The 15,256-nt window shown below is 32.2% G+C and overlaps 1 protein-coding gene across 2 annotated transcripts in view; it reads right to left on the bottom strand.

The window, feature by feature from the left end:
- LOC149806640 (ATP-dependent RNA helicase DDX24-like) overlaps nt 1-15,256 on the bottom strand; it is a 74,090-nt gene that overhangs the window by 8,168 nt on the left and 50,666 nt on the right. For both annotated transcript variants that reach the window (XM_089956001.1, XM_089956010.1), the window contains exons 13-14: nt 13,145-13,248; nt 1,124-1,241 (exon numbers count right to left, since the gene is read on the bottom strand). In XM_089956001.1, the coding sequence (XP_089812127.1) occupies nt 1,124-1,241; nt 13,145-13,248 (222 nt within the window). The remainder of the gene's footprint in view (nt 1-1,123; nt 1,242-13,144; nt 13,249-15,256) is intronic.

Genomic DNA, 15,256 nt, shown 5'->3' with positions numbered 1-15,256 from the left:
TTTAGGAATGAAAACTCTACATCTTGTTTATGAATGAAAACCCTACATCTTGTTTATGAACAAAAACCCTACATCTTGTTTATGTTGTTGTTATTGTTGTTGTAGGGTTTAATGCCATTTTTCAGCACAAGATAGGCTATACATGGTGGCCTGTATAAACGGTGAAGGAAGAACCTGGGAAAAGCCTGGAAAGAACCACCAACCCATGAGAAGCTACAGGCAATCTTTCTCACATACCCACATTGGCTGAACCTGAGACTCAAACCCACACAGACAGAGGTGAGATGGCAATGATCCGTAACAGTGAGTGCTTTAGACCACTCGGCCACTCAGGGCCCCTCTTGTTTATGAATGAAAACCCTACATCTTGTTTATGAATGTAAACCCTACATCTTGTTTATAAATGAAAACCCTACAGCTTGTTTATAAATGAAAACCCTACATCTTGCTTATAAATGAAAACCCTACAACTTGTTTATAAATGAAAACCCTACATCTTGTTTATGAATGAAAACCATACATCTTGTTTATAAATGAAAACCATACATCGTGTTTATGAATGAAAACCCTACATCATGTTTATGAATGAAAACCATACATCTTGTTTATAAATGAAAACCATACATCGTGTTTATGAGTGAAAACTCTACATCATATGAAAACCCTACATCTTGTTTAAGAGTGAAAACTCTACATCCTGTTTATGAATCTCTCATTCACGGCATAACAATTTATTATGTTAAAAAGCTGCATATCAAATACAGATTAAACCTCAAGATTTCAATTACAACTGGATATTTTAGGACAATTAAATGTATAAAATTATACTGACAACAATAATAGCTCTGGGGAAAAAAGAATCTAAGAACCATGAAAAAAAGCATTTGATTTATAATGGAACAAAAGGGCTTTTATTATAGGCTAAAAAGCATTTAAAAGTCTTTCATTTATAGAAAGCATTACTAATTTCATGAAAAGTTTATCTTGTAAATAAAGAAAAGTAACCTGATGACAAATACTGAGGTACTGTCAAGCATTTCTTGACTTGGGTTTTTGAAAGCTTGATGTGCATATGTATGTGTGTCTAGCTGGTATGAAGTAAAGAAAGAGATATTGGACCTACTTCTGTTTAAAGCATGCATGATTTTCCTGTAGTTTTTTATATCATCAGGTCCAATAATCATTACACTAAGTCCCTCCTTACTGGCACGAGCTGTTCTACCACTCCTGTGGACGTAGTTCTGAGAATAAAAAAGACACAGACATATATGAATTAAGCAAAGAAGGTCATATACAATTGTGTCTTTGCTGTGAACCTTTTATTTCCAACAAAGTTATTACTGTATGCTAAGGTGTATTATTCCCAACAAAGTTATTATCGTAGGCTAATGTGAATTACAATACAACAAAGTTATTATTGTATGCTAAAGTGTATTATCACCAACAAAGTTATTATTGTATGTTAAAGTGTATTATATCCAACAAAGTTATTATTATATGCTAATGTGTATTATATCCAACAAAGTTATTATTGTATGTTAAAGTGTAATATATCCAACAAAGTTATTATTGTATGTTAAAGTGTAATATATCCAACAAAGTTATTATTGTATGCTAAAGTGTATTATATCCAACAAAGTTATTATTATATGCTAATGTGTATTATATCCAACAAAGTTATTATTGTATGCTAAAGTGTATTATCACCAACAAAGTTATTATTGTATGCTAATGTGTATTATCACCAATAAAGTTATTATTGTATGCTAATGTGTATTATATCCAACAAAGTTATTATTGTATGCTAAAGTGTATTATCACCAACAAAGTTATTACTGTATGCTAAAGTGTATTATATCCAACAAAGTTATTATTATATGCTAATGTGTATTATATCCAACAAAGTTATTATTGTATGCTAAAGTGTATTATCACCAAGAAAGTTATTATTGTATGCTAATGTGTATTATCACCAATAAAGTTATTATTGTATGCTAATATGTATTATATCCAACAAAGTTATTATTGTATGCTAAACTGTATTATCACCAACAAAGTTATTATTGTATGCTAATGTGTATTATATCCAACAAAGTTATTATTGTATGCTAATGTGCATTATATCCAACAAAGTTATTATTGTATGCTAAAGTGTATTATATCCAACAAGGTTATTATTGTATGCTAAAGTGTATTATCACCAACAAAGTTATTATTGTATGCTAATGTGTTTTATCACCAACAAAGTTATTATTGTATGCTAATGTGTATTATATCCAACAAAGTTATTATTGTATGCTAAAGTGTATTATATCCAACAAGGTTATTACTGAAGGCTAAAGTGTATTATCACCAACAAAGTTATTATTGTATGCTAAAGTGTATTATATCCAACAGTTATTATTATATGCTAATGTGTATTATATTTAACAAAGTTATTATTGTATGCTAATGTGTATTATATCCAACAAAGTTATTATTGTATGCTAAAGTGTATTACATCCAACAAAGTTATTATTATATGCTAAAGTGTATTATATCCAACAAAGTTATTGTATGCAAAAGTATATCATCTCCAACAAAGTTATTATTGTATGCTAGAGTGTATTATCACCAACAAAGTTATTATTATATGCTAGAGTGTATCATCTCCGACAAAGTTATTATTGTATACTAAAGTGTATTATATCCAACAAAGTTATTATTGTATGCTAAAGTGTATTATTTCCAACAAAGTTATTATTGTATGCTAATGTGTATTATATCCAACAAAGTTATTACTGTATGCTAATGTGTATTATATCCAACAAAGTTATTATTGTATGCTAATGTGTATTATATCCAACAAAGTTATTACTGTATGCTAATGTGTATTATATCCAACAAAGTTATTATTGTATGCTAAAGTGTATTATATCCAACAAAGTTATTATTGTATGCTAAAGTGTATTATCACCAACAAAGTTATTATTGTATGCTAAAGTGTTTTATCACCAACGAAGTTATTATTGTATGCTAAAGTGTTTTATCACCAACAAAGTTATCATTGTATGCTAAAGTGTATTATCTCGAACAAAGTTATTATTGTATGCTAGAGTGTATTATCACCAACAAAGTTATTATTGTATGCTAAAGTGTATTATATCCAACAAAGTTATTATTATATGCTAATGTGTATTATATTCAACAAAGTTATTATTGTATGCTAATGTGTATTATATCCAACAAAGTTATTATTGTATGCTAGAGTGTATTATCACCAACAAAGTTATTATTGTATGCTAAAGTGTATTATATCCAACAAAGTTATTATTGTATGCTAAAGTGTATTATATCCAACAAAGTTATTACTGTATGCTAAAGTGTATTATTTCCAACAAAGTTATTATTGTATGCTAGAGTGTATTATCACCAACAAAGTTATTATTGTATGCTAGAGTGTATCATCTCCGACAAAGTTATTACTGTATGCTAGAGTGTATTATATCCAACAAAGTTATTGTATGCAAAAGTATATCATCTCCAACAAAGTTATTATTGTATGCTAACTTGTATTATTTCCAACAAAGTTATTACTGTATGCTAGAGTGTATCATCTCCAACAAAGTTATTATTGTATGCTAAAGTGTATTATTTCCCACATAGTTATTATTGTATGCTGAAGTGTATTATATCCAACAAAGTTATTATTGTATGCAAAAGTATATCATCTCCAACAAAGTTTTTATTGTATGCTGAAGTGTATTATTTCCAACAAAGTTTTTATTGTATGCTAAAGTGTATTATTTCCAACAAAGTTATTATTATATGCAAAAGTATATCATCTCCAACAAAGTTATTATTGTATGCAAAAGTATATCATCTCCAACAAAGTTTTTATTGTATGCTGAAGTGTATTATTTCCAACAAAGTTTTTATTGTATGCTAAAGTGTATTATTTCCAACAAAGTTATTATTATATGCAAAAGTATATCATCTCCAACAAAGTTATTATTGTATGCAAAAGTATATCATCTCCAACAAAGTTTTTATTGTATGCTAAAGTGTATTATTTCCAACAAAGTTTTTATTGTATGCTAAAGTGTATTATTTCCAACAAAGTTATTATTATATGCAAAAGTATATCATCTCCAACAAAGTTTTTATTGGATGCTAAAGTGTATTATTTCCAACAAAGTTATTATTGTATGCTACAGTGTATCATCTCCAACAAAGTTATTATTGTATGCTAAAGTGTATTATTTCCCACATAGTTTTTACTGTATGCTGAAGTGTATTATATCCAACAAAGTTATTACTGTATGCAAAAGTATATCATCTCCAACAAAGTTTTTATTGTATGCTAAAGTGTATTATTTCCAACAAAGTTATTATTGTATGCTAAAGTGTATTATATCCAACAAAGTTATTATTGTATGCAAAAGTATATCATCTCCAACAAAGTTATTATTGTATGCTAAAGTGTATTATTTCCAACAAAGTTATTATTGTATGCTAGAGTGTATCATCTCCAACAAAGTTATTATTGTATGCTAAAGTGTATTATTTCCCACATAGTTATTATTGTATGCTGAAGTGTATTATATCCAACAAAGTTATTATTGTATGCAAAAGTATATCGTCTCCAACAAAGTTTTTATTGTATGCTAAAGTGTATTATTTCCAACAAAGTTATTATTGTATGCTACAGTGTATCATCTCCAACAAAGTTATTATTGTATGCTAAAGTGTATTATCACCAACAAAGTTATTATTGTATGCTAATGTGTATTATATTCAACAAAGTTATTATTGTAGGCTAAAGTTTGTTATATCCAACAAAGTTATTAATATATGCTGAAGTGTATTATATCCAACAAAGTTATTATTGTATGCTAAAGTGTATTATCACCAACAAAGTTATTATTGTATGCTAAAGTGTATTATATCCAACAAAGTTATTAATATATGCTGAAGTGTATTATATCCAACAAAGTTATTATTGTATGCAAAAGTATATTATCTCCAACAAACATATTATTGTATGCTAAAGTGTATTATCACCAACAAAGTTATTATTGTATGCAAAAGTATATTATTTCCAACAAAATTATTGTATGCAAAAGCATTTTATTTCCAACAATATTACAGTATTCAAAAGTGTATTATTTCTGAGAAAGTTACATCATGCAAAAGTGTATTATTTCCCACAAACTTGTAGTGTGCAAAATAATTTTTTCCCCCAGCTCTTGTACTGGTGTTTACCTACTGTTAGTATGAATCATATATCGAATCAATTATCATTTGAAATTTGGTAGACCCAGTCTTCAGTTCCCTGTATTGAAAGACTGATCGAAAATTATAGCTATATCTGTGTGCAAAACAAAATCATTTTGTAAGTACCATTTAGAACAGACAAAACTGGCCCCAGTAAACAACTGTCTGTGATCTATTCCCTACAATTTCTGACCAAATGTTCATTATGTTAATACTATCAACCATATTTTCTCCTGTATAACAAAAGCCGACAGAGAAGAATGTAACTATGGTACTCAGACCTGTTTTTCAGCCTATGCAATAGAATGCAGATAAATTGTATTTCACTTAATAATCAAGGCTTACTGGGATATACGATTTGGCAAGATAATCTGCAGTCAGGATAACAGTGGATTTGTCATTTGCAGTCAAATGTAAACTCAAGTTGTTGCTGGTAAAATAAGGCTATACGGTCAAACAACTCTGCAGATGTTTGTCTGGATCAGTGACAGACTGGATACTGTGAATTTACTATTTTTTATGCAGTATGAATTTTTGGTTGATATATCTACTGTGGAAACACTAGGACTACTTCCATAAACTATGAATTTAAAGATCCAACAAACAGTATTTCTACTGTGGAAACACTAATACTACTTCCATAAACTATGAATTTAAAGACTCAACAAACAGTATTTCTACTGTGGAAACACTAATACTACATCCATAAACTATGAATGTAAAGACCCAACATACAGCATTTCTGTGGAAATACTAGGACTACTTCCATAAACTATGAATTTAAAGACCCAACAAACATTATTTCTACTGTGGACCACTTCCATAAACTATGACTGTAAAGACACAACAAACAGTATTTCTACTGTGAGAAAACTAAGACTACTTCCATAACCCATGAATGTTGTTGTTGTTGTTGCTGTAGGGTTTAACAGCATTTTTCAGCACAAGATAGGCTATCAATGGCGGCCAGTATAACTGGTGGAGGAAGAAGCCTGGAAAACCCAGGGAAGAACCACCAACCCACGAGAAGCTACTGGCAGGCTTTCCCACGTATCCACGCTAACCGAGCCTTGGACTCGAACCCATGCAGACAGAGGTAAGATGGCAGTGATCCAGAACGGTGAGCACTTTCGACCACTCGGCCACTCGGGGCCCCAATCCATGAATGTAAAGACACAACAAACAGTACTTCTACTGAGGGAACACTGCGACTACTTCCATAAATCATGATTTTAAAGACCCATGTTACATCTAGGTGTTTAAACTTCAAGTAACAAGACAAGGTAAAACCAACATGTATTCAAGTTTTCCAAAATATAAATTTATTTCAATAAAAAATAAAATCGAACAAAGTGAGAGAATTAAAATAACTTACAGTGTATGAATTCCTAGAATGTAATCCTAATAATGTACCATCAATTTCTAAGTAATCCGGAAATTGTTCTAAGGTATTCCGAATTGTGAATTCAACAGAATTATTCATCAAAATGTTATTGCTTCAATGTAATCCTGTGAATGAATAATATCACTGAAGTCCTTGAAAGGTTTCACATAATCCGATGAAATTAGATATTCAAGTCATTGAATATAAATCACTTAATACACAAAGTACTGACCGTTTAAATCAAAGATTATTTACTCTGCTATATTCAACAACATGTAAATAAACAATTCCTACATTCAGGATTCCTCTCCGACTCTTATAAATGCTGTGTATAAGTGAACATGGTGTGTGCATCTTCATTATACAGTGTCCATTTCAAATAAATCTGTTTTACTAGAATTTCAAGAACAATTAAATTTTATCATTTCAACATGACTCAAACAGTCATAAGCAAAACAGTCCAATTTTCACCTTCAAATCCAACTGAATCTATCAAATGCTATGGTGCGTGTGATGGCAAGTGTACTATGAATTTCATGTTTGTTTAAGTAACCCACATTCAAAGTCATGAATGGAACTATTACAACAATGTACACATGTACTTTTACTATAGTACTAACCACTGAATTAAAGGATTTATAATAAAACGTCATGGTCTCAAACAACTCAAATTATACTACAAATTCAAAAGATGAAACATGATTCCATGACAACCCAGCAAACAGTACATCTATTGTAGAGGCACTAGGACTCCTTCTATAAACCATGAATTTAAAGACCCAATAACTGTATTTCTAATCTGGAAACACAGGGGCTACTCCCAAAATCCATGATAATATAACACAGTGTAGGGCCAGTCTGGATGAACAACAATATGACAAGTTATAGACCCATTATAGAAGAATGATAAAATGACAAACTGTAGGCCCAGTCTGGATGAATGATAATATGACAAACTGTAGGCCCAGTCTGGATGAATGATAAAATGACAAACTGTAGGCCCAGTCTGGATGAATGATAATATGACAAACTGTAGGCCCAGTCTAGATGAATGATAAAGGTGGCGCTCACCAGATAATATGTGCTTTTGAGAGAGTGACGTATGTAAGGTGAAGTAGTTCGCATTTAAAACATGCACAGTGGAGAGAATGTTTGCATACCTCTATGCTACATTAATGTAATGTGGATGATATTTCTTTTGGATATTGTACTTTTGGAAATTTTACATGATTTAAGCACACTGCTAACTAAAATGACTGCTCCCTTGTGTTAAAAAATCAGTCTGAATTAGTCTAAAGTACACTATACATAGCAGCTATTAAAATAGGGAAAATGAATTTTGCCAGACTAGACAATACCAGCTTCTGAAAGTGCAATGAATGAATTACCAAATATATAAAATGTAAAAAAAGTTATCGGCTCTTTTTTATACAATTGACCTCTGAAGTTCAGGAAGTGAAAATGACCAAGTAGAGCTAGCACTTTTTTGAAAGGTGCACATTTGAAGTAAGGCCAAGCTGTATACTCTATAACCCATAGTACACCCATCAATCATACACCAAAATAAAGGGAATTAAAGGTTCTTTGCATTATACCTAAGATATACAAGGTCTTTTTTAAATAGCCAGTATAACCAGTGAGGAAAGCCGGGGACATTCTTTTTCTTTAAATTCCTAACCCTATGCAAAATGCGAAACTGTATAGCGCCACCAAAATGACAAACTGTAGGCCCAGTCTGGATGAATGATAATATGACAAACTGTAGGCCCAGTCTGGATGAATGATAATATGACAAACTGTAGGCCCAGTCTGGATGAATGATAAAATGACAAACTGTAGGCCCAGTCTGGATGAATGATAAAATGACAAACTGTAGGCCCAGTCTGGATGAATGATAATATGACAAACTGTAGGCCCAGTCTGGATGAATGATAATATGACAAACTGTAGGCCCAGTCTGGATGAATGATAAAATGACAAACTGTAGGCCCAATCTGGATGAATGATAAAATGACAAACTGTAGGCCCAGTCTGGATGAATGATAAAATGACAAACTGTAGGCCCAGTCTGGATGAATGATAAAATGACAAACTGTAGGCCCAGTCTGGATGAATGATAATATGACAAACAGTGTGGTCTCTATGGATGAATGATAGTCCAGGTAAATAATAATATAATAAACTTTTGGTCCAGTTTGATGAACTTTAGTTCAGATAAGTGATAATATAGATTTGTAGATCCAGTCTCAATAAATGACAGTACATGTAGTCTTGAATAAAACCTGTCTCATACAATCTATACTGCTCTTTTCTGTGAGGACTGTATATCTTCTCCTTTAGAACATTGGTCCTGAAAGGATTATTTGGGATGTTTATAGCAGTGGGGATCCTCGGGGAGGAGTTATGATTGTGATCTGAGCCCTTTCAACTTGTAGGATCCATGGATCATCTTGGCAAAATCTTACCTATTCCATAGTAATTTGATGGAGGTTTCCATACCACCATGACATGTGACAAGGGTGGAATGAACATGTCATCATTTCTTTTGGAAAGGTGGCTAGAGTGGAGAGAAACTATGATGAAAATGATTCCCCTCTCCATGTTTCCTGTTGTCATTGGCCCTTGAAAACTGGGAACATATATCAAGCTTATAAGGTTGTTTACCCATTGGGTGTGCCCTTGGGAGGCCTTCTGGTTTCTCTGCTAACTTTTACCGAAATACTGCAGACATCTCTGGTGCTGGATTTGAGTAAGATTTGTCTCCTTTGAGGCCTCCACCTGACCAGTGGAGAGCAGGTTTGATGAAGTGAAGAGCCATGCATCTTGTTTTGCAAGTTGCAGATTCACTGCCACTGTTAATGGCATAGGCAAGTGAGTGTTGTGCACCCTTTTGTAGCCCCCATGCCATTTACAAAACTAATTCTCACGTGTGGCCAGTAGGAATAACTGTGGATGAAGCTATGCAATTTTCTGCTTGCTGGACAAATGACATAGATACCACGTCAACCATCAAGCCTATTGCAACAAGATTCTGGACCAACTGTTGAATGTCAATGTGCACATTTCACATGTATGCTTGAGTCACATCCCACACATACCAGGCATGACATATAAGTTGAAACCGATTGTACTGAGTGTACTTTGTCTTGCCAACTGTTAATACTGAAATTAGTCAGGCATCCCCTAATTTATACACAAGTGGACATTAGTGAACAATGTAAATGACTCTAAGAATTACCTACACGACCATCGGGTCTGTAATTACTGAGTCAGTGACCAAAAAGTGTTGCACAAACCTACCATGAAGGTGACACTAGTAAAGAAATGAATGTCTACAGAAACTGTCAGTCAGTGACTGTAAGCATATAATAGGTAAGAAAACATAGCTGAATGTATTTACTAGTGACAAGTTAGGTTATATCAAAATGGCACCTACATGTGTCTCATAAAATGAAATTGCTCTAATAAATTTACAAAAACTTCACCTCAGAAACAAAAGAGCAAGAAACTGTATATAGACAGTAGAGTTGGTTAACATGAAAAATTTTGGTCTACAACTGCTCACCTGAAACTGTTAAGATGATATTGATCTTGCAAAGTACTTAAAACCTTAACATACGCTGGTAATTAATAAAATAAATGATATTATTTTCTTCTTTTAATCCAAATTTTTTCTTCAAAAATTGGTTTTGTCTCAAATATCTTTCATATCATCCAATTCAACTGCCATGTTGGTATATGTGACAGGTGTCAAACATGAAATTTAAGGTTCATAAATATAATTTTATCTGTATTATTGTAAATTAGCTTATGACAAATACATTTCATAAATGAAAACATTTAAATGTTTGGAATTATTTTGTTATGAAAACTGAGAACATGCTTTTAATATCGTTAAACTTATAACAAGACTACTTGTGAATTTCTAAGTATTTCTTACTGACAGAAATCATTGAGGTTCCAGTACAGTGAAAAAGTAACACAGTACATGCCATGGGTATACCGATATTACTAGACACCTAAAATATGGATTAGACTTCCTTATGTTAGAAACATCAACTAGCTCGGTAGTGTGGAGAATATCACTTGATACAGGATTTTTGTGAGGTCTCTGAAAAGTGTGTGCTTCCAAGTATGAGTGGAAATATTAACTGAAGTATGGACAGGATTTAGCACCAATCCCTATATCCAAAGGGAGTTAACTCTAGCCTGACTACAACCTATGTGGGCAAACAAATTTTGCCTTTATATTAACTAAAGTTTAACTTGGGAGGGCTGGATCTACTAGGTAGTGACATGTTCTTGATTTTGCCACAAGCCTTGCAATCAGAAGTTAATCTCTATACTGGCTGCCATTTTTGTGCCAGAAGCCCTCAAAAATCTTCCAACACCTGCATAATTTCACAGAATCGAATTATTCTTATTATGGATACAATCTCCTTTACTAACCATTTTATTGGAAAATACTAAAAATAGAATTTTGTACACTTTATTTCTAAACTGGAATTATGGTTGGTGATAAAAATAGAAAGCAGAGTGTAATCAATTATTACATAGACCACTTTTACCTATAATAGTCTCCATCAGTTATTATGAACATTGTTGTGCAGAAAATCAATTAAGACTAAAGTGATTTTGACCCTTTTCTAACTTAATATTTTTTGTTATCATTCATCATTAAAATCAAAACTTTTATTCATTTTAAATTTTAAAAATGCAAAAATTTAATTGAATTCTGTAGCCAGTATTTGTGCTGACATAAAAACCACTTACCTACTTACCCACCCACCCACCTATCTACCTTCCTACCTACCTTGACATGGTATAAAAGACATAAAATGAGCATTCATTGGTATCATATCAAAGAAGAGGTACTAAATTGAGCTGATAACCTTGATTACCCAGTACAGTGAAAAACATCCAGCATACAGTTCACTCATCAAATTCTTATACTCATTCACATGTACAATACACAGTCAACCTGCTGAGGGTCACATAACACAATATATGATCATAGGGAAGTTTACCATTGAATAAACATATTTATTTCTGCTAACAACTGATCTGGTCAGTCTTAGTAGGCTAGCAGAATACATATAGGTTTAGCATGGATGAATCAGTGTGATCATAAACACAAATATTTAGCCCATGTTATTAAAGCATTGTTACGTATTAGGCTCTTTAAAACAGTAACAAGAAAAGAGTGAAGACAATAAGCTCTGTAAAATTTAACAAATAATTTATTTCCTTAGAAAAACAAGGTAAAAATGAGAAAAAAACTTACAGTTGTAAGAATCAAATCCAAAAATAATCCATGAATAGTCCAAGATTTAAAAATTAGAAGTCCTAGTAATAAAAAGTATTAAATGAATCTGAGTTGGAGTCCTGATAAAAAATTCAAGATGGAGGACGATGACATATACAATAGTCAGTGTTTTCCTGATGTGTCAACAGTTCCTTGTTGAACCACAGAAAAAAAATATTCCAGTTTTGAATTCCGAATAAAATTTCAGTATATGTCTTTGTCCAAGAATTCTGTATGAGCATGTAAATATTCTCCAGGCAAACGAATCAATAATTCCATAAAAAAGAATTTCAACTCAAACTGGTCACAAGAAAACACCTTTAAAAGTTAATGGTTCATAGCCCAACTGACTAAATTCTCTATAGAAAAGAATTATACACTAATTCAAGATGCAAAAAAGATTCCTGTATGAGGGTCACATGATCATGTTTCTAGAACAAGAAAGAAGCTTTACATGCCTAATATCACATACTCCGAGTATGGCCTTGACTAAAACCAATGATTTTACTCTAAAAAAGAATAACAAAATATAAAACAGTTGTTTCATTCATCTCTTACTGATTCTGAATCAAGGTCAGGAACTAAGTCAGCATTTGATACAAAGTTTCTATTATTAGTGTTTACAAAAAAGAAAAAAACAGTCAGGTCAAACTAATTTCTGGAAAATGTCAAATCCAGTAAATAAATTACATTACAATAGCATGTAATGGAATTTTAAAAAAATTAAACTAACAAACAAAAAATTTAATTACATCAAATATAAATTAAATCAAATATACATAACGGCATACAATGTTGGTCATTGTGACTTATTTTTTCTTTAACACATATGCATCATATTATTAAGTTTCATTATTGAGGGCAGGTACTATAAGATCCATTCTTAACTGTTGTCAATGACATAGGAAGACGGAATGATTGACATTCAGTGATGATTTACATGCTTTTATCTGTGCAGAAGCCAATGCTGACACCATGGGTCATTTAAAAGAATACCTCTACTTCACAGCGGTCAGCTAAAAATGCCAGCAAAACCTTGTCTTGAACATACCATACACGAGATATGAAGGTACTGAAGTTTTATCTCTACAATGTATAGCACCTGAAAATAGTTGGACATGAGGAATATCAAGACCTCTGGTAGTATAAGCAAAGAGTAAGCATACTTAATATAAGAAATGAAGATAATGGTGTCTTACCTCTACAGTGTGTGGCACCTGATAATGTATCACATGTTGGACATTAGGAATATCCAGACCTCTAGCAGCAACATCTGAAGCCAGCAGCAAACCTTTATCATTGGCTGAAAATGCAAAACAAATTATAATCTTGATACATTTAGTAATTGTTTCTCCAGTTCATAAGTGAACATGGCATTTTTTTGAGTGAAACTGGTAACTGCAGCACTGAAGTCTTTAATCATATAATTAGCTTTTCTGAAGATTCATCGGAATCAGAATAACTGATTCTTTGGATGTTAAGACACTGAAAAGTTTACTCAAAACATGAGCTGTTTATATTAGTCTTTTCACTACGATTTTAAATGAATGGAAATATGCATCACAAGGAAAGCAATACTGAAGTATGAAAAATAGGATTTCCTAAAGTAATACCTGGCATAAATTCCTAATAAACAATTTATTCTGGCAGCTGGCAGCTCATAGTGATCTCACTGTTTAGGTGACAGAAGAAAACTACCATGAAGACACAGACCATGATTTGCCATGCTTCGTTATTGTCAATATCAATGTTCATTATTCTCAGACTTGGTGTGGTTCACAAATGATAAGAAAACAATATATCTCTCTTTCTAAGAGCTCTTTTGAAATAAAAAAATTAAAAGTTGTGGCCTCTAGCTGTGTAAAAAAATAATTTGTTGATCGTTTCTATGTGTAATCTGTATCTTACCTGTGTACGAATATTGTTCTGTGCTGAGAGCCCTCCTTTCAGACTTCTGTCTTAAGGGGCATATATATAACTAGCTTAGTCAGCTTGAATATGTTGGGAAAGAGTTCCTCATGGTTGTAATGTACAATTTTCCAAAGCTCACAGGTATTATCTTGTGGAGATTTCTCATCCAAAATACTAATATAAGTTCTGCCAAGGTTTCACTTTTTTGAATCATTACTTTACCTATTTACTATCCGTTCCATAATGCTGCATTAGGATTTCATGTCCATAAGTTTCATAGTCTGTTTGTTCAGACATGTATTTTGGGCAAATAAATGTCTTTGCTTCTTTATTTCCTGTCTTTTTCATTCTTAGTTATTCAGTTATCTTAACCCTGATAGGGATATATAGTTTTGTAGTAGATGATCTCACAGGGATAAATTGTCTGAGAAAAGAAATGAAGATTGCATTCCACTTGTAAATTGCCTGTATTTTACTTAGACCTGGTATTCTGCTTTTTCTAAATTAATTTTGACATACTGCTGGAAGGAAACTGACCTGTAAGCAGTCTATTTTTATCTGTCTAGCATGTACATCTAACTTGTTTTGAACACCATTTTCGGACTAAAAATCACTCACTAGTATCTCCATTAACACTTTCCCAGCTCCAATAAACTGATATTCTTAATAACTTTAAAAATTACTGTCATCATCACTATCACCAGCCAGTATTTGCCGAACACAATTATCACTTGAAGATGAAACACATTGGGACTCAGCCAATTGGGGTTTTCTAGGTAGTCCATATCTTAAACAAGCATTTGTAAAATGTCCTTGATATAAGGTTCAAACTATGACATAATGCTTGTTCCAGGGCACAATGTACCAATCAAATTTAGCTAACAACCTTTCATCTCATGCTGAATAACCCAGATGTGTAAATAGTTGCCTACCTGAAAAACATGCAGTGACAAGTGCTATGACACCTTTACTGGCAGTGTTACTGATATCACAACAAACACTTTAAGGATGAGCAGTTAAATAATAATTGTACTTTTCATTTGCACATCTTTTAACTCATTTGTAGGACTTCTTACACATCACTGCTCTCCAAGTACATGAATTTGTACAAATTTTGCAAAATTTGCACACCCTGGCAGCATCTGTTTAATTAGTTTACAGATCAATTAATGACCACTTTTGCATTAGGTTTCTGTGTTGCTTTGCCAATTCTTCCTGTTTGTCATGAAGGAAACATTATGTTCTGATTATTAGTTATTGTTTACCCCGAACCAGAACAAACATACTTCACCGTGTGACACAGGTAGTGTATCTTTCTAATTCAACCAATGAAAACAGATATAGTCAACAAAGAAACTTCATAGAAACGTGGTTATTAAATGATGAGTAAAGTATTTCAT

The sequence above is a fragment of the Sinohyriopsis cumingii genome, chromosome 1 (assembly GCF_028554795.1).
Source record: "Sinohyriopsis cumingii isolate HCF-2022 chromosome 1, ASM2855479v2, whole genome shotgun sequence".
Lineage (NCBI taxonomy): Eukaryota > Metazoa > Mollusca > Bivalvia > Unionida > Unionidae > Sinohyriopsis > Sinohyriopsis cumingii.
This window is presented reverse-complemented; position numbering and strand designations above follow the sequence as displayed.